General features: G+C 41.1%; 2 protein-coding genes across 2 annotated transcripts; one reads left to right on the top strand and one right to left on the bottom strand.

Annotated features, from left to right (window-relative positions):
* Positions 1–3,213: 3,213 nt before the first annotated feature.
* On the bottom strand, positions 3,214–13,098 carry LOC136867045 (alpha-crystallin B chain). The gene is made up of 4 exons (XM_067144147.2): positions 12,960–13,098; positions 4,463–4,675; positions 4,167–4,388; positions 3,214–3,517 (listed from the first exon to the last, which is right to left on the bottom strand). The coding sequence occupies exons 2-4, from the start codon at positions 4,673–4,675 to the stop codon at positions 3,404–3,406; spliced, it is 549 nt and encodes a 182-aa protein (XP_067000248.2). The 5' UTR covers positions 12,960–13,098; the 3' UTR covers positions 3,214–3,403.
* A 188-nt stretch (positions 13,099–13,286) lies between these two features.
* LOC136867044 (alpha-crystallin B chain) lies at positions 13,287–19,153 on the top strand. The gene is made up of 4 exons (XM_067144146.2): positions 13,287–13,419; positions 16,432–16,641; positions 16,723–16,944; positions 18,823–19,153. Exons 2-4 carry the CDS (start codon positions 16,432–16,434, stop codon positions 18,916–18,918), a joined length of 528 nt encoding a protein of 175 aa, XP_067000247.2. The 5' UTR covers positions 13,287–13,419; the 3' UTR covers positions 18,919–19,153.
* The last annotated feature ends 372 nt before the right edge of the window (positions 19,154–19,525 follow it).

Below are 19,525 nucleotides of genomic sequence, written 5' to 3'. Positions count from 1 at the left end.
GGATACGAAATTTATTTCTAAATTGAATTAATATTGTGTGAATTCTAATTATTAGCATTTCTATTTGTTCATTTGACTTTTTTAAATACATATATAATACCGAGTCGATTTACTGTTTTAAATGCGATTAATTATATCCTTACCTTCACATAATCCCGAAGTGTTTCAATCAACGCATCACAAATTTCTGGAACGATTTTTGATATGGTGCACTTCGATATTTTAAATAAATACTGCAAACTTGTGTACGAATCACCAGTTGCTAAGAAACGCAGTGTGACAGCCAACCTTTCTCTCACTTACTGCTTCTCTGAATGTTGTCTTGTTTTTCAACTTTTTGACTGATCAGTGAAACGAGTTTTAAAAAATCTTGGGTACTCATGTGGACGAAGTTTTTAATTGTATCATCAGTGGGTTCCTGTACCATTTCTCTCATAAGGCTGTTTCCATATTGGCTTCTTCAAAGGAATTAATTGCTCCACCATCGTCGAGGGCGCCGATTTTTCTTCTTCCCTTTCTTGATTAAAAATGACATTGATATGATGGAAAACGCTTGTGCAGCAGCTGGAGGGACAAAACAAGTTTCCATGTTGGCTGCAAAACAAAGACAAGCGTTCAGGCTTGTCGAAGGCGGCTCGCCCCACTCGCGCTATTTTTCGCTCTGAATTGCGCTCTATTTTGGGTAGTGCGAAATAATTTCACTCGAAGCGAGTTAAGTTTCACCCGAGCGACTTTCGCGAAGGAGTTTCGCTAGTGTAAAAGGCAGCTTTATGCAGATAGCATCTTCTTCCATGGCCTGAATGACCTGCAGGCGCTGGGCAACTGTCAGGGCAGTGAAATAAAATCCTTAAAATTTCAACATTAGTGTACACAATCCTCATTCACAGAGAAGACAAACATAGGTTGAATCTAACTTGGCGTTTACTGCTATAAAATGACTTTTAAACTTACCGATAAGTACGATGACTGCAGGTAATACTTCCGTAGCGTTTAGGGACATGGTAATATTTGCTCGTGTGTTTTCTTAAACATTCTTTGAACGTTTGATGCTCCAGTTTAGGCAGGGGATATTAACTCCCACCACTGAGTGCATAGATGTGACGAAAATTGTTGGGCACTGTTCACAGTGGACTGGTAGAAAGGCTGCGTTGATACAGCTTTCTGTACTCGAGTCAGATGCATCGCAGTATTTCCATGGCATTTCATATGATAAACAATAACATTGACTTAAATTACAATGTTTCTACATCTTAAATTTCAAGAGTGTATCATGAATTTATCATGCATTTGTTTCATAAAAAGGAGAAAAACTGTTAGAGATGATGTTTGCAGAAGTACAAAACTTTAAAGTAGGGACAAGGGAATTCGTAATTTACATGGAAATATGTCCTCAAAGATTTTTCAGTTTGCAGTATCGTGTCGAGTTCACTGGGTAAAAAAAGTAATAAAAATGACGTGAAACTATCCCTGAGTAGCGTAGAAGAGATCCTTCCTTTATGCTTGCCAGGGACCCACCAAGCTGCCCGTAGCTCTATTTTTACTTATATAGAAAAGTTAAAACGGAGGCACTATAAATCTCAGATATGTGAACATTTTATTTGTTCCTGTTCGCCGGCTTTGGTCAGCCGGGTCAGCTGTCATGAAGACTTTTCTGTTGCCTGCAATAGATCCTCCATGTGCGCCAACAAGGCTGCCATCCTCCAGGGAAACAGGTATAAAAGCATAGTGCAAAGATACTTTGTCAAGAAATAATTGTCCTACTTCCCTGATTTCGAACGAAATGTGGATATTGAACTGATGACACTCAATGCTACGCTAAGATTGACTTAGCATTGAAAGACAAGCTGAAACTGTGCAAGAAAATAACTTTCCAGGCTGGGTATGTGTAGAAAGTACACTATGTATCCAACTCTTGGTACATTCCTAAATATAAAGCCAATTTCATTTAGGTCCAAAACTCAATGTTTAAGTCTTATTTATTGCCTTCACGTCCCACTTACTACTTTTACGGTTTTCGAAGACAATGAGTTGCCGTAATTTAGTCCCACAGGAGTCCTTTTACGTTCCAGTAAATCTACCAATGCGAGACAGACGTATTTGAGCTTCAAATACCACCAGACTGAACCAGGATCGACTTGCCAAGTTGCGGGTCTGAAAGGCAACGCCTAAACCGTCTGAGAGACAGACTTACATGAACACTTTTCAGCAGAGACTAGAGATTGAAGCACACATTTTTTAGGTGCCCGAGAACATCACTGTCTTTCTACGTCTCATGAGCCTCACCAAATGACCAAGCACACCTCATATCGCAACTCCCACTCTCACCACCAATTAATGAGGCAGAGTGTTCATTTGTACCTAGTCTCCAACTTATGGAGACTAGGATAATTGCAGCCTTCTGCTCGTAACGTATTGAATGCATTGCCACACAGAATGCTCTGTCTACTTTCCCTTCATCCCATCCTTTATCGAACTTTCTAGTCCAGCTGCCCTTTTTCAGCTCAAGGAGTACCATTAATTAGATACGTATCGGTGGTCTAATTTGTACACTGCCACATAAAATTTGATGGTAAAGAAATATTTACTTTTAGAAATTCTCTAAACACGGTATCTGTTAACTGTAGACAGGTAGTGGCCAAAATGTAGGATCGTTCGAATCTTAGCATCTGCACAATATCTAATATCAGATTTTAATCACGAGAATTTTTTAAAGAAACTACTTTCTGCAGCATGTTTTCATGCCTAGTTGGGTATTTAAAACAAAAGGATCGTCACAGAATCGCTTCAAAAGGGCTCTTGCAGAAAATAAAAATCTAGAACTTACATGATACGTACTGAAACTATTTATGCACTTGTTGGTACTTTCTTGCATTGAAGTGTTTACATGCACGTGAACTGCAGGCAAAGAACAAACCTGCATCATCTACAAGGTGCCACACAAATTCAAGTGCAAACTACGACAGCAAATATGAACTATTGCATATACTTTATTCCCTTGTATTCCAACTTATTTAACATTTTTAAGTACATTCTAAACCTTTAAGTCATTTAATGCAGCGAATTCTCTACTCAAAAGTGAACCTCCAGGTATTCCATGCGGACTTATCCTTTGCATCATAATTAGGACGTTGCAGAAGAGCCTCTTCAGGGTTGAACATTACAGAATGAATGCTTGTGCAGTGTGTTACAAATAAAGGGACTTTTGTTTTGAAATTCAGTATTATGGGCTATATACACTAAAATATGGAACTACACAGTCTTGTTGGAATAGTGTAGAAATACATAGCAAATAAACACAAATTAGACAGTGCTTTCGGCATAATGAAAAGTATCTGTAAAACTTTGCAATTTAATATCCTTGAAAGTAGTACATTAACAAATACACAGTTGTCTGAAAGGGACATCACTGCACCATTGGTTCCTGTTCTTTTGTGCTTTGATTTGGACCTTCGGTGACAGCAGGTGCTCCCATCTGCGTGATCGGAATAATACGCTCGCCTTCAGGTTGAGGCAAAGCCTGAAAAGAAAAGACAAGTGATCACATTTGTAATTATGAGTAGCAATCAGCATTGGCCAATGGGAGGTGAGGGGGAATTAGTTACACGATTAAAAACTGAAATGGCGTATGGCTTTTAGTGCTGGGAGTGTCCGAGGACAAGTTCGGCTCGACAAATGCAGGTCTCGTGATTTGACGCCCGCACGCGACCTGTGCGTCGTGATGAGGATGAGATGAAAACGCATACACCCAGCACCCATGTCAGCGAAATTAACCAGTTGTGGTTAAAATCCGCGACCCGTCCGCGAATCGAACCCGGAACCCTCTGAACCGATGGCCAGTACGCTGACCAGTCAGCTGACGAATCTGGGGATATTGATTGCAGTACACTACAATAAACTTTTTGAAACACAGATGAAGACCAACATCAAGGTCAGTTTTACAGCGAATGCCATGTTCAGTTTAAGTCTAAAATCCAAATTTCAGACTTCCTAGGAAATAGATTCTACAGATCTTTGTTTTACAATAATGTGTCTCCGAATGCTTGTCAGTTTACATTTATATTCTTTTTGTAAAATTACCATGGGGTGGTGGGGGTACCTCCTTTGCTAGACGTCTGGTAATTATGAACCAAGTTACACAAGATTAGTTATAAATAAAATGCACATACCTTGCGAGGTGCTTCGATACTGAGAATTCCATCTGAAGAGAGCTTCGATGTAACTGTATTAGGGTCAACATCCTTAGGCAGTATGTACCGTCTCTGGAATTCGCGAGAGATTAATCCATGCTCGTCTGGTCTCTCTTCATGCTTTCCTTCCACCACAACAGAATTTCCCACAGTCTTGACAACAATCTCCTCAGGTTTGAATTGTTTCACATCAATGTTAGCCTGAAAGAAAAAATCTAAGGAATGTGCTGAAATTTGCTACACCCTAGAGATATGAACAAGCAATAGCACTGTACCTTGAATCCATCCTTATCGTACTGAATGTTTGACACTCCGCTGTCACGGGCGGCCATTGGACGCCATGGTCTGAAGTACATTGGGTTACGTCGTGGAAACAGCACATCATCGTCAAAGAGGCCCAGGCCAAAATTATGATCGAAAAGTGACGTTGGGCGGAAAACATCCCAGTCGCCAAAGAAGTCTTTCAGCACGTATGGAGCAAGAGACATCTGAAACAGTGTAGAATTATCAATAGTATTTCATGTGGCTATTATTAGCCTGGTGCAGGATCTGTTAAAGAAACATTCTTATGGAAGATGTTGCACGTGTCTAACAAGGGGAGGTCACGGTGTCCGCATCACCGATTTTGTTCAAACTTTGTAGGTTGGTAGTTCTACATCATAAAACAATGGCGAAGTAGTAGCTCGCAATTATCAGCATTTCCGAAAAAGGCGATTTTGAAAATGTCGAGAAAAAGTTACGAGAGCTTTAGTATGCTAGGTACCATCAAGCGAGAGACTTTAGCGCGGTGGTCGAGTGGTTTAGGTTTCCTATTTCACTTATGGAAATGGCGAGTTCGAGTCACGCTCGTCTCAACTTTCTTCCGGGCATTTCCTGATTCCCTTTTTCCTCGTGCTGCGAATGAGAGCAGCAGTTAGCCATTTAGTCACCGACTGACCGCATTGTGTCGTATAACGGTTGTGTGCGATGTAACCAGACGTGTTCGTAATTTCGATCGGCATGGAGACGCTCACATGTTGAATTATGTTCGAATGAAAGTGTTTTCGAATGTGAAACAACGCAAAGTGCAAACTAGTTCCCGGGAGAGCAAGCAATAAACAGTTGAAAAGGGCCATGGCCTACGTCGAGCATCTTTCTTAAACCGTTTGGCCTCCAGGGTTGGATTTACCCTCTAACTCAGCGAAGGATCCCACCTCTACCGCATCAAGGGCAGTGTCCTAGAGCGTGAGACATTGGGTCGGGGATACAACTAGGGAGGATGAACAGTACCTCGCAAGGTGGCCTCACCTGCTATGATGAACAGGGTGCTTGGTGGGGGTGGGAAGATTGGAAGGGTTAGACAAGAAAGAGGGAATGAAACGGCCGTGGTCTTAAGTTAGGTACCATCCCGGCATTTGCCTGGAAGAGAAGTGGGAAAGCACGGCTTACAGGATTGCTGAGGTGGGAATCGAACCCACCTCTACTCAGCTGACTTCCCGAGGCTGAGTGGACCCAGTTCCAGCCCTCGTGCCACTTTTCAAATTTCGTGGCAGAGCCGGGAATCGAACCCGGGCCTCTTCGAGTGGCAGCTAATCACACTAACCACTACACCACTTTTTTTTGTTGCTATTTGCTTTACGTCCCACCGACACAGATACGTCTTATGGCGACGATGGGATAGGTATGTAAATGGGAAAGCACAGAAAATCATCTTCAGGGCTGCTGACAGTGGGATTCGAACCCACTATCTCGCCGATGCAAGCTCACAGCTGCGAGACTAACCGCACGGCCAACTCGCCCGGTCCACTACACCACAGAGGCGGAAAAAAGTTGAGACGAGCTAGACTCGAACTCGCCATCTTCAATTCTGAAGTGGAGAACCTTAACCAGTGTCTCGCTTGATGGTACCTGGCATTCTAAACCTCAACTTCTTTCGACATTTTCAAAATAGCTTTTTCGAAAATGTTTGAAAGTTGCGTGCTACTACTTTTCCAGTGTTTGTGATGCAGTACTACCAACCTATAAATGTACAAAATCCGTGATGCGGACATCGAGACCTCCCCTTGTAAAACCCTCGATCTGGCCAAGAAATTCCCTCAGGATTCGATTATGTATGCATGTATTTTTTGAAATACAAATTAGTTTTTATGCTCCATTACAGAAGTAAAATTACATGTAAAAAAGGTGTATAAATAATGTTAATCTATTAGACAATTGTCCCATATACTAGTAATGAATTAAGAATGTTTATGTTATTTTTTAAGTGTTGATTGCTTTTTTTTTTGCTAGGGGCTTTACGTCGCACCGACACAGATAGGTCTTATGGCGACGATGGGATAGGAAAGGCCTAGGAGTTGGAAGGAAGCGGCCGTGGCCTTAATTAAGGTACAGCCCCAGCATTTGCCTGGTGTGAAAATGGGAAACCACGGAAAACCATCTTCAGGGCTGCCGATAGTGGGATTCGAACCTACTATCTCCCGGATGCAAGCTCACAGCCACGTGCCTCTACGCGCACGGCCAACTCGCCCGGTAAGTGTTGATTGCTGGCCAGTTTTCTTTCTTCAGTATTACTCAGATTGACATTTGCTTTTCTTGATCTGTGGTCTATCGTTTGTTCACCTATAGTACAAGGACAGTCTTGTCTATAATTTTGAATGTGTACAAACATGACTATATGGCCTTGTCCTGATAACATAGTTATAGATTTAAATCCAACTTTTTTTAGTCATGTGGTACATGTTTGAAAAGTATGACTTTGTGGTACTGTCTTTAGTGGTTTGATTCCATTCATTTGGACAGTTCACTACCTGGTTCCCTCAGATCGCTGTATATGACAATGCTTTCATCGTATGTTTTCTACAAGACTAAGGAATTCTGTAATTAGCCACTTCAACTAAAAGAATATTAACTAGACATTTACGTACATATTTAAGTACAGAAGATTGCTGCAATGTCCTCTGGTGTAGTGGTTAGTGTGATTAACTGCCACCCCCGGGGGCCCGGGTTCGATTCCCGACTATGCCACGAAAATTTGAAAAGTGGTACGAGGGCTTGAATGGTGTCCACTCAGCCTCGGGAGGTCAAATGAGTAGAGGTGGGTTCGATTCCCACCTCATCCAACCTGGAAGTGGTTTTCCGCGGTTTCCCACTTCTCCAGGAAAATGCCGGGAGGGTACCTAACTTAAGGCCACGGCCGCTTCCTTACCTTTTCCTTGTCTATCCCTTCCAATCTTCCCATCCCCCCCACAAGGCCCCTGTTCATAGCAGGCGAGACCGCCTGGGCGAAGTACTGGTCATTCTCCCCAGTTGTATCCACGACCCAATGTCTCACGCTCCAGGACACAGCTCTTGAAGGAAAAACCAACCCTGGAGGGTAAACAGATTAAGAAGAAGATCGCTGTAATACAACATTTCATTTTAACACCAAATGTCATATCCTGTGAATTTGCCTTGCATTTGTATTCTAAAAATACCGAAATACAAGAGATCTTTGAAACATGAAAATATATATATTGCCAAAAAATTTAAGGAGACTTTTTGACCACATGCATTTACACTAATGAATTAAAAGTGATTAACCTCTGCAAAAAAAAAAAAAAAAAAAAAATATCTGAATTTACAGTTCTATGTAACTAACAGCAAAAGGATTATAAGAATGACATACCTGTACTTGTATGCGCAAAGTTTGTAGTAAAATGGCCATATTCTGACAATCCATCTTCCTTTCCTATTTAACAACTTATCACTACCGCCAAACTTTATTTAACCATGAAATATTTCCAAGAAATGGAAATTAAAAACCTAAGAATCCCTTGGCATCATCGCCACAAAACCTTAATACTTTCAGAACGGCTAAAACAAATATATCACGACCAGAAATGTTTTCATGGTCGTCAGAAAAGTCATAAAATACTACACTCAAACTTCAAGAATCTTTATTGACTTTGAAGTTGAAAAAAATGACAAGAGAAAATATTTCAGATTGATTCACGCCGTAATGACATTAAAAAAATTTGAACCTTAAAACTACCGTCAGTGTGAACAAGCGATTTTTTCCGTGCTGACACTTCAACAGGTAAGCTCCGTCCTGTGAACGTAAGCGTCCAACCACAGTTTCACAAAGAAAGAGTTCCTGTAATAGACGACCTATTCGGTCCATTTTACGGTTAGAACGTCCGCCTCCATGGCTAAATGGTTAGCGTGCTGGCCTTTGGCTACAGGGGTCCCGGGTTCGATCCCGGCAGGTTCGGGGATTTACACCTTCAATTATTAGTTTCGCCGGGACGGGGTCTGGCTGTATGTCTTTCTTCCTTATCACTATGCGCAGGTCGCCTAGGGACGTCTAATCAAGAGACCTGCACCTGGCGAGCAGAACATGTCCTCTGACACTCCCAGCACTAAAAGCCGTGTCGTCTCATAACTTGAGAGTATAAGTATTCACGAATTCCAAGAGGAGAATTAGTAAGAGTAGGTTTCTTTTCATGAGCCCGTCTCAAAACTCATGAGGCGGACTAGTTCTTTGAATGGATAATGCTCACCCTATCCACGTAACTACTCTAAATATTTGAAAATAATCGCGCGTTAAGGTCCATTGTTAGCGCCATCCGGAACTGCGTGCCCTCTCGTAGTTGGGCCTGTCGTAACCTTGCAGGAACTGAACGTGACATGAGGTTGAGAAACTCACGGTCATCATGTACACACTTTGTGGGCTGTTTCGATTAAAACGCCATTGTCACTTGCAGAATAGCTTTACCGGCGCACGCGGATGACAGTCTTATGACAAAACCATACTGTTCCTCCCGATTTGTTTTCTCTCTGCTTATGAACCTGTAACCGCTGTAGATTAAGTGCAGTTTACCCTTTTGGAAAGTAATGAATTCCATGTTGTGTACTCCTCGATGACGCCAAGCAGAATAACCGAGTGAAGATCAGCGTCTTACTTTCAGAATTCGGTCCGGGGTAGGGTGATTCCTGTTAACAATACATGGACCTGGGGTATCACATTCTAAAAGTGGATGGATGTGTTTGAAGGGCAGCGCGAGTCACCGCGCACTTCAACCCTCCTGCGGTCATCGCGATTCCTTGGCTGATCCGCTAGTAACTAGACGTTTGGTTCAATAGGGTTCAGGTTTCGGTTCCCGGCTTGATTAATTACCATGGTTCGGGATGTATTGATAACGGCAGGGCGCACACATTTCTGTTCTCTGCGGTAGAAAACTTTTCATCATAGGAATTTATGCCAAAGCGCGTGCAGCGATTACAAACCACTGGTTCTTTGCAGTCTTACAACAGATTTTATTAAAACCTTTGATATTCCATTTTTTATTCGAGCTAGGCAATCTCAAAATGTCCTAGGTTGATCAGATTTTGAGCGAAAATCGGCGGAATGATAATTGTCAAAGTTGTCAAATTATCGAACATCCCAAAAGTTCAGTAAAAAAAGGAGATTGAGAATGACTATACCACCGCAGGGCTATAGAACATTTTATCACGTGTAAAGGAGCTACCCTCCCAACCTTCATACCTACACCTATATTTCTGCTCAAAATGTTGGTAAAGAAATAATTACCTTCAAGTACGTACAACTTCATATTCGCTAGACAAATTATTGTAATTAGTTACTTTCGGCGATCCCTATAGAACAAGCTGGCTTTCGTCCCAACCGAAGTTGCGCAGATCAAGTTTTGGCACTCACGTCACATACTGAAGCAGGTTTTCAGAAGGTGAAAACATCTGTGGCTTTCATTGATTTATCAGCAGCCTATGACACCGTCTGGTGGTGGCAAGGCTTATTGATAACATGAATGGAAACAAGAGGATTTCAGGTCATTATGGGAAACAAAACCAGTAGCCATAAATTCCTCCAAAATGGCCTCCCTGAAAGTTCTGTTCTAGCCCCACTGCTCTTTAGCCTTTACATTGCTGATATGCCAGAAACTGTCAGCAGAAAATTTGGATATGCTGATGATTGGGCTATTGCAATTAGGCACACTCACTTTGAACCCATGGAAGAAACTAACATCTGACTTGTCTGTGCTTGCAGAATATTTTCGAAAATGGAGGCTTCGACCAAACGCATCAAAAACAGAAGTGACTTGCTTCCATCTCAATAGACAATCCAATAGGACTCTGGAAGTCTACTTTGATGGTACACAACTTGCCCACAGTAAGGAACCGACATATCGGAGGCACATTAGACAGGACCCTGTCGTAATCACATCTCAAAAAAACTGCTGCGAAACCAAGAACAAGAAACATCATACAAAAAATTTTTGGAACCACATGGGGATCATCAACCACAACTCTGTGGATGTCTGCGTTGAGCTTGGTGGTATACTCTGCGGCGTAGTACTGTGCACCAGTACAGTTGAACAGCGCCCATACTAACAAAGTTGATGTCCAACTTAATAGTAGTATGCGCGATATTACAGGAACAGTCAGGTCTACTCCCACCATCTGGCTGCCTGTCCTAAGTAACATACCACCCCGTAACCTGCGAAGGAAAGTAGCTTTGATAAGAGAATACAACAAGATCCTAGCGAACCCTGGACTGCCGGTACACTGACTTCTAGGACCTCAGAATCAACCGACTCCGAGACATCCACCTCTTGCAACTGAATCACATTGGGTTCATCACAGATTCCTGGAGGGGAGAATGGAGGCAAAATGCTTCAACTACATGCCAGACAATGCCATGCATCAGTAAGACATTTCCAGGGTTTTATGAACCTCGCAAGGTATGGTCAATACTCAACCGCCTCAGGACGGGAGATATAGGGATTCACTTTTTAAATGGCGAATTCTGTCCTCACCGGTATGTATTGAACACATTAGGGAGGACTCTAGCATCAGAGCATGTCTAGGGCCATATGAAAACTTCTTGTTAGCAACCCCAAAATGTATTGAGTAGATACAAGGTCTAGATGTTTATAGTTTAGTTCATTGATTGTTCATTTTGTAATGTATTTGTGTGCCATACGCTAAATACAATACATAATATGTAGGAACATCTAAAAACTACGACAACGATTGTCTGTGCGCTCACGTTGGTCTCTGCGAACAACTCATTCAGAGTCAGAAATAAGTCTCACTGTATTTGTTTAGTCAGTGTTTTAACGTGGCACTAAAACGAAGGTTTTCGGTCTCTTAAGGACGGGGAAGGGCCGTATCCTTTAAGGTACAGGCCGATCTTTTGCCCGGTATGAAACAAAAAGAATATCTTCAGTGCTGCCGGCGGTGGCATTCGAATGCAAGCTCGCAGTATACGAAGCTTAACGCACAGCCAAGTCGCTCTGTACAGTCATGTCGGCAAGGAAATAGGTCTGCGATAATACTGTCTAATGTGTATTTTGTAGTAAGGAGTTTCAATTTGAGATTACCCAATCGCGCAATCGTACCTCGCATCTATGCATCCAGCGTAACGCAAAATATTCACCAACGCCCAATATTCTATAATATGAATTGCCCAACAGTTAATACTTCTCCGCAGACTGGGCCGACGTCAGATCAGGAATACTGTCGAAAACTAAGGGAAGTCCAAGATTGTTCCATGAATCGCAAACGCGACCCAGTTAACTAGTGATAGTTATATTTCACGTTCTAGAAATTTAATCCGACCCATTGGCTGAATGGTCAGAGAGTCCAGGGTTAGTTTCCCAGCCGGGTCGGGGGATTTTAATCGGCTTTAATTCTTCTGGCCCGCGGACTGGGTGTTTGTGTCTGTCCCAACACTTTCCTTATATTCAGACAATACTACCTACCATCACAAAAACACGCAATAGTGATTACATCCGTCCATATAGGGTAGGCGTCAGGAAGGGCATACGGCCGTAAAACAGGGCCAGATCCACATGTGATAGTTTGCACCCGCGACCCCAGGGTGTGGGAAAAGCTGTAGAAAAAGATTCACATTCCAGAAATAAAGGACTTTTCACACGGCCTAATGTGTAGGCCTAATACATTGTGTTTATAAAAACAAGGAGTATACTACATAATTAGAAATTCGCAATTCCTGTGTTTATTAAAAACAGCTCGTCAGATTACAAGATACAATTGTAAGACAAGTCACCATTAACAAATCAAAGAAAATCGTACGATAGATTTAATATCATCGTCCTATGGCATTCTTAAGTAACCTTGGGATCTATTTACACATGTACAGAATGCGCAGAGTTACCTGACGCCCTTGTTCCAATGCGCGAATTAACTACAGAGTAACTATAGTCAGTTTGGTAGGTCGGAGCTTGGCAACAATTCATTCTGTATTACGGTATACTTTTTATACAGAATACCAATCCTGCTCAAGGAAAAGATTCATACCCCCTTTATGAGACATGTTTCGGTAATTTTTCAAATTTCACAAGTTTTGTGTGTAAAGTTTTTTTCAACCCGTAACAGTGACGGAGATAATATAATTAATATTTGTAGTTCTAAATACACACGAACAGAGTCAAAAAACATATTTAGAGTCTCAGAAGAAGATGCTCGTGAAACAATTCAGTACTAGAGTATTCGCCCAAGCACATAGTAAATACTGCATGCTAAGCCCCATAAAATGGAAATGAAATGTTACAGCGCCTAATATTTTAGTGCAGTAAACGCTAGTTCTAAATTCAGTTTTAAATTGGATTTAATTCACAGATATACCGGTGTGTACTACTATCAAAATTAAACTAAGTGTACGCCCTACACAAAACCTCTTTTACGACGAAAGATTCACATTAAAAGATTCAAATCATACAAATATACGAAAAGTAAACTCCGCAAAATGATATGACACTTGTAACAACTCACCTTGGTTCGATAGAAAACTAAGTCCCGTACTATATCAAGCCTTTAACGTATCAAAGAGAATGAGTATCGTGACACACTCGTTGGGAACAACCTCTAACAGCCTTCAATCCTACTACTGTACTAGGAACCACCCCTTCTTCGCTCCCCTCTCCTCTACGCCTCAGCTGAGGTGGGCTCGAATGCTGTTCAGCCAATAGACTTTGAGTACGAGCGATGTCACTGACCGTCGATTGCTGCCAAACAGCTTTGCGGATGGAAGGTTGTAGAAAGTTCTGGAAAATCCAATTCTACAAGCAGCCAAAATCGTTGTTTCTAGATATTTCAACGTGAGTATATAAGTCAGTAGTAGGATTGAGGGTTGTTTAAGGTTGCTCGCAACGCGTGTGTAACGATACTCATTGTCTTTGATACTTTTAAGGCTTGATTTTGTACGGGTCGTTTAGTTTTCTATCGAACCAAGGTAAGTTGTAACGAGTGTCATATTACCCTTTTGCGGTGTTTACTTTTCGTATGATCTGTATGATTTGCATCTTTTAATGTGAACCTTTCGTCCTGAAAGTGGTGGTTTTGTGCAGGGCCTACTTGAGTCTTATTTACGGGGCGATATATTTCGAGCTCTCTTAGTTTAATTATGACACACACACACACACACACACACACACCGGTATATCTGTGAATTAAATCCAGTTTACTTACGACTGAACTTAGAACTAGCGTTTACTGTACTAAAGTCTCGGGTACTGTGACATTTCATTTCCATTTAATGGGGCTTAGCATACAGTATTTACTATATGCTTGGGCGAATACTCTCTTACTACATTGTTTCACGAGCATCTTCTTCTGATACTAAAAATGTGTTGACTGTTCATGTGTAGTGAAAACTCCAAATATCAAGTGTATTATCTCAATTACTGCTACGGGTTGAAAGAAAAAATAACTACCCACACAACTTGTAAAAACTTAAAACTTTACGAAATAAGTTTCGTAAAGGGGATATGAATCTGTTCCGTGCGCAGGATTGGTTTCCTGTATAAAAATACCGTAATACAGAAATTGTTGCCATGCTCCGACCTACCAAACTGACTGTAGTTACTCTGTAGTTAATTCGCGTATTGGAACAATGGCGTCAGGTAACTTCTCTCTGCGAATTACTGTGTACGTAAGTACATAGATCCAATAGGACCGTAGGACAAAGATACAAAATCTGTCGTAAGACTTATTTTGTTTTTTGGATTTGTTAATAGTGACTTGCCCTGCAATTGCAATTTGACGAGCTGTTTTTAATAAACACAGGAATTACGAACTTCTAATCATGTAGTGTACTCCTTGTTTTTCTAACCACTATGTAATACACATTATGCAGTGTGAAAAGTCCTTATTTCTGGAACGTGAATATAACCATAAAAACCGTAACAACCAGTCGTTACTGGGTCACGTTTGCGATTCATGGAATCCTCTTCTTGGCATTCATGAAGTTATGAGACGACACTGGCTTTTAGTGGCGGGAGTGTCGCAGGACATGTTCAGCTCGCCAGGTGCAGGTCTCTTCATTAGATTCCCGTAGGTGCTCTGCGCGTCGTGATGAGGATGAAATGACATACAGCCTGGTCCCCTGCCGGGAATCGAAACCGGGACCCCTGTAGCCAAAGGCCAGCACGCTAATCATTTAGCCATGGAGCCGGACGTTCTAACCGTAAAATAGACGGGATAGGTTTGTCTATAATGGGAACTTTTTCTTGGTGACTGTGGTTGGACGCTTACATTCACAGGACGGGGCTTACCTGTTGAAGTGTCGGCACGTAAAAATCGCTTGTTCAGACTGACGGTAGTTTTAAGGTTCGAATTTAATTTTATGAAAGTCAACATGGCGTGAATCAATTTGAAATATTTTCTTTTAAGAGTCAATTGCTTTAAACTTCAATACGGAGTCGTGACGTTTATGGTGTGGAATATTTTGATTTTTCTTACGACCATGAACACATTTTTGGTCGTGATACTTAATTTAGCCGTTCTAAAAGTACCAAAGCCGGCCCCGTGGTGTAGGGGTAGCGTGCCTGCCTCTTACCCGGAGGCCCCGGGTTCGATTCCCGGCCAGGTCAGGGATTTTTATCTAGACCTGAGGGCTGGTCGAGGTTCACTCAGCCTACGTGATTAGAACTGAGGAGCTATCTGACGGTGAGATAGCGGGGCCCCGGTCTAGAAAGCCAAGAATAACGGCCGAGAGGATTCGTCGTGCTGACCACACGACACCTCGTAATCTGTCGGCCTTCGAGCTGAGCAGCGGTCGCTTGGTGGGCCAAGGCCCTTCAAGGGCTGTAGTGCCATGGGGTTTGGTTTGGTTTTAAAAGTATTAGTTTTATGGCGATGAAGGCATTCTTAGGATTTTAATTTCCACTTCTTGGAAATATTTCATGGTTAAAAAAAGTTTAGCGGTGGTGATAAATTGTCAAATTGGAAAGGACGATGGATTGTCGGAATATGGCAATTTTCATCCAAACGCTCTTTTAAGATTCCTTTAAGGAATTAGTTATGCAAACAAATGCAGCTATGTCATTCTTAAAATCCTTCTACTGTTATTTACGGTGAACCGTAAATTCAGATAATTTCTTTGGAGAAATTAATCGCTCTTAATTTTTCATTAGTGTAAATGCATATGGGCAACAAGTCTCCTTAAATTTTTTGGCAATATTTTTTTCAATGTTTCAAAGAACTCTTGTATTTCGGTACTTTTAGGATAAAAATGTAGGGCAAATCCGTAGAATGACATTTGGTGTCAAAATGAAATGTTGAATTGCAGCAGTCTACTGTATGTAAACTATCTAATATTCTTTTAGTTGAAATGGTTAAATCCAGAATTCCTTAGCATCGTAGAAAACATACGATGAAAGCATGGCCATGTAAGAGTTATGAGGGAACTCGGTAGTGAATTGGCAAAATGAATGGAATTAAACCCCTAAAGGCAGTACCATAAAATCGTAATTTCCAAACATATACCACATGACTAAAATAAGTTGGATTTAAATCCATACTTAACTATGCTATCAGGACAAAGCCATACAGTCATGTTTGTACACATTCGAAATTATAGAAAAGACAATCCTTATATCGTAGGTGAACGAACGATAGACCACAGATCAAGAATAGGAAATGTCGCTGAAGAAAAAACTGGCCCGCAATCTACACTTAAGTAGTAAATGTAAAGAATTACTAGTGTAAGGGACAGTTGTCTAATAGGTTAACATTATTTATAAATATTTTAAATGTAATATTACTGCTGTAATGGGGCATAAAAACTAATTTCTATTTCAAAACATGCATGCATGCATATTTAACGAGTCCTAAGTTTCTTGGCCAGGTCGAGGGATTGACACACGTGCAACATCTTCCACAACAATGTTTCTTTAACAGAAGATCCTCCACCAGGCTAGTAATTGCTACATGGCATATTATTGATAATTCTACACTGTTTCAGATGTCTCTTGCTCCATACGTGATGAAAGACTTCTTTGGCGACTGGGATGTTTTCCGCCCAACGTCACTTTTCGATCAAAATTTTGGCCTGGGCCTCTTCGACGATGTGCTGTTTCCACGACGTAACCCCATGTACTCGAGACCGTGGCGTCGAATAGCCGCCCGTGACAGCGGAGTGTCAAACATTCAGTACGATAAGGATGGATTCAAGGTACAGTGCTATTGCTTGTTCATATCTCTAAAGTGAAGCAAATTTCAGCAAATCCCTTAGAATTCTTTTTCTTTCTTTCAGGCTAACATTGATGTCAAACAATTCAAACCTGAGGAAATTGTTGTCAAGACTGTCGGAAATTCTGTTGTGGTGGAAGGAAAGCATGAAGAGAGACCAGACGAGCATGGATTGATCTCTCGCGAATTCCAGAGACGGTACATACTGCCGAAGGATGTTGACCCTAATACAGTTACATCGAAGCTCTCTTCAGATGGAGTTCTCAGTATTGAAGCACCTCGCAAGGTATGTGCTTATTAATATCTAGCAAATGTACCCGTGCTTCGTTACGGTATTCTACATTGTTTACGGTTTCCTACGTAAATTACTGTAAACGCATTAAATTACTGTGATTGCATGCCTCTTAGCGCTATCCTAGAAACAAAACAAAGGTGGGAATACGTTGCTTCTGATCTAAGATAGACACTGAAGTTTTCAGGATGATGGGAGGCCACATTTCCTACTATCAATCACAAATAGAGTTCGAAAGATTTGATTACAATCGAGAAATAAGGTGCTATCTAACGTATAAACAATCCAGACAGGGCAATAAGTCATGACACCAAAATTCTTGATCTTTCCAGTACAACGGGGATTGTGCTATTTGTTTTGCAATACGACTTGCTGTTTAGCCACATTACTCCGTAACGAAGGTCTGCACTGTCATTAAAATTACATTCGTATTTAGAGATTTTGTGGGGCCGAAAATTATGTATTTGTAACTTGAAATTTTTCCTCAACGAAGAGTTTCCAGGTTTCAGGATTAGCACTCCCATACATATAGAGTAATTAAGAAAGCTGAACTTCCTAGAAAATAGGATTATATCTGACGACAACCGGGTAGGACAAATGTGTAAATAAGTGGATGTATTGTAAAATCAAATGTCCCTCAAATTATGAAGATAGGAGTTACGGATATAAGAAAGCGATAACAGGATTCTTACGTAAACAGAAAAGATGATTTATGGTCTTATTACTTAAACTATTCTAGGACGGTTATAACCTCAACGATATTCCGCCAATATCCCGCAGAATGGCTGACGTCTCTTACTATTTACGCAAGAATCAACCACGAGTTTACAGGAATGATGACGAAAATGGAGATGCGTGACTTCCCTGCTGGAAAGCAGCCGGAGACATTGCCATGGTAACCTGTAGGTTCGTTGTCGGTCAATGTAGAGCATGATACCCGCAGAAAATGGTAACTTTGTCATTTGAAGAGTAAGCTATTATGAACATAAGTTGTTTATAACGAGAGGTTTGGCATGCTATCCACGGATTTTAAAGAAAAAAAAGTTTAAGAGAAATCGCAAGAAAACTGTTCTCATTTTCCCATAAACCCCCGACTTTTCAAAGATCTTTAAATCATATGCATATCAAAACCTTCTCCAGGATAAATATACTCTAAATGTAACGTTTGGTCGAGATCTATTCAGCCGTTTCGCCGTGAAGGTGGAACACACACGAAAAATAAAAACCAGATTCGCTCTTGAGTTGACCTAAAACGGATAAATATCTGAAGTTGGCAAAAAAAAAACTAAATTAGACAGAGGAACCCCTAATTTATTTAAACTAATCTTGTTTAACTTGGTTCATAATTACCAGACGTCTAGCAAAGGCGGTACCTCCCCCCCCCTCATGGAAATTTTACAAAAATAGAATAAATGGAAACTAAAACATTCGGAGACACAATTATAAAACAAAGATCTATTTTCTAGGAAGCTTGAAAGCTGTATTTACGATTGTAAACTGCCCTTGACCTTATTGTTCATCTGTTTTTTTGCAAGTTCTTTCTTGCAGTGTACTGCAATCCAGATATCGTCAGACTTGTTGGCTGAATGGTCAGCGTACTGCCCTTCGGTTCGGAGGGGTCCCGGGTTCGATTCCAGGCCGCGTCGCCGATTTTAAATATTGAATAATTTCGCTGACACACCGGGTGCTGGGTGTATGTGTCATCTCATCTGGCGAGTCGAACTTGTTCTCGGACACTCCCCGCACTAAAAGCCATACGCCATTTCATTTTTCTTAATCGTGTAACTAACCCTTCCCCCCCCCCCTCCCATTGGCCAATCCTGACTATGCTACTCATTACAAATGTGATCGCTTATTGTCTTTTCTTTTCAGGCTTTGCCTCAACCTGAAGGCGAGCGTATTATTCCGATCACGCAGATGGGAGCACCTGCTGTCACCGAAGGTCCAAATCAAAGCTCAAAAGAATAGGAACCAATGGCACAGTGATGTCCCTTTCAGACAACTGTGTATTTGTTAATGTAACTACTCTCAAGGATATTGTAAACTTGCGTAGGTTACTTTTCATTATACCAAGAGCACTGTAATTATTTGTGAATGAGCTATGTATTTCTTCACTATCACACCAAGACTGATGTGAAGTTCCATGTTTTATTGTATATAGCCCATAATATAGAATTGCAAAACAAAAGTGCCTTTTTATTTGTAGTACATTGCCCAAACAAGCATCTTAAGTGTTCCTCAACCCTTAAGAGGCTCTTCTGCAATGTCCTAATTAATATGCAAAGGAAAAGTCCGCATGGCATACTTGGAGGTCCACTTTGGAATGGACAATTCACAGCATCGAATGGGCTACTGTTAGAAGTTTAGAATGTCTCAACAAATTGAGTTGAAATACAAGATGATGCTGTGTATATGCAATAGTTGATCTTTGCTGTAGTATTTTCACTTAAATGTGTATAGAACCTCGTAGATTAATCAGGTTTGTTCGCTGGCTGCAGTTCACGTGCATGTGAATACTTCAATGCAAGAAAGTACGTACAAGGACATAAGCACGGTTGCAATACGTAACATGTAA

This window comes from Anabrus simplex, chromosome 3 (genome assembly GCF_040414725.1).
Source record: "Anabrus simplex isolate iqAnaSimp1 chromosome 3, ASM4041472v1, whole genome shotgun sequence".
NCBI classification, from domain to species: Eukaryota; Metazoa; Arthropoda; class Insecta; order Orthoptera; family Tettigoniidae; genus Anabrus; species Anabrus simplex.
The sequence above is the reverse complement of the archived record's forward strand: the minus strand, read 5'-3'. Positions and strand labels throughout refer to the sequence as shown.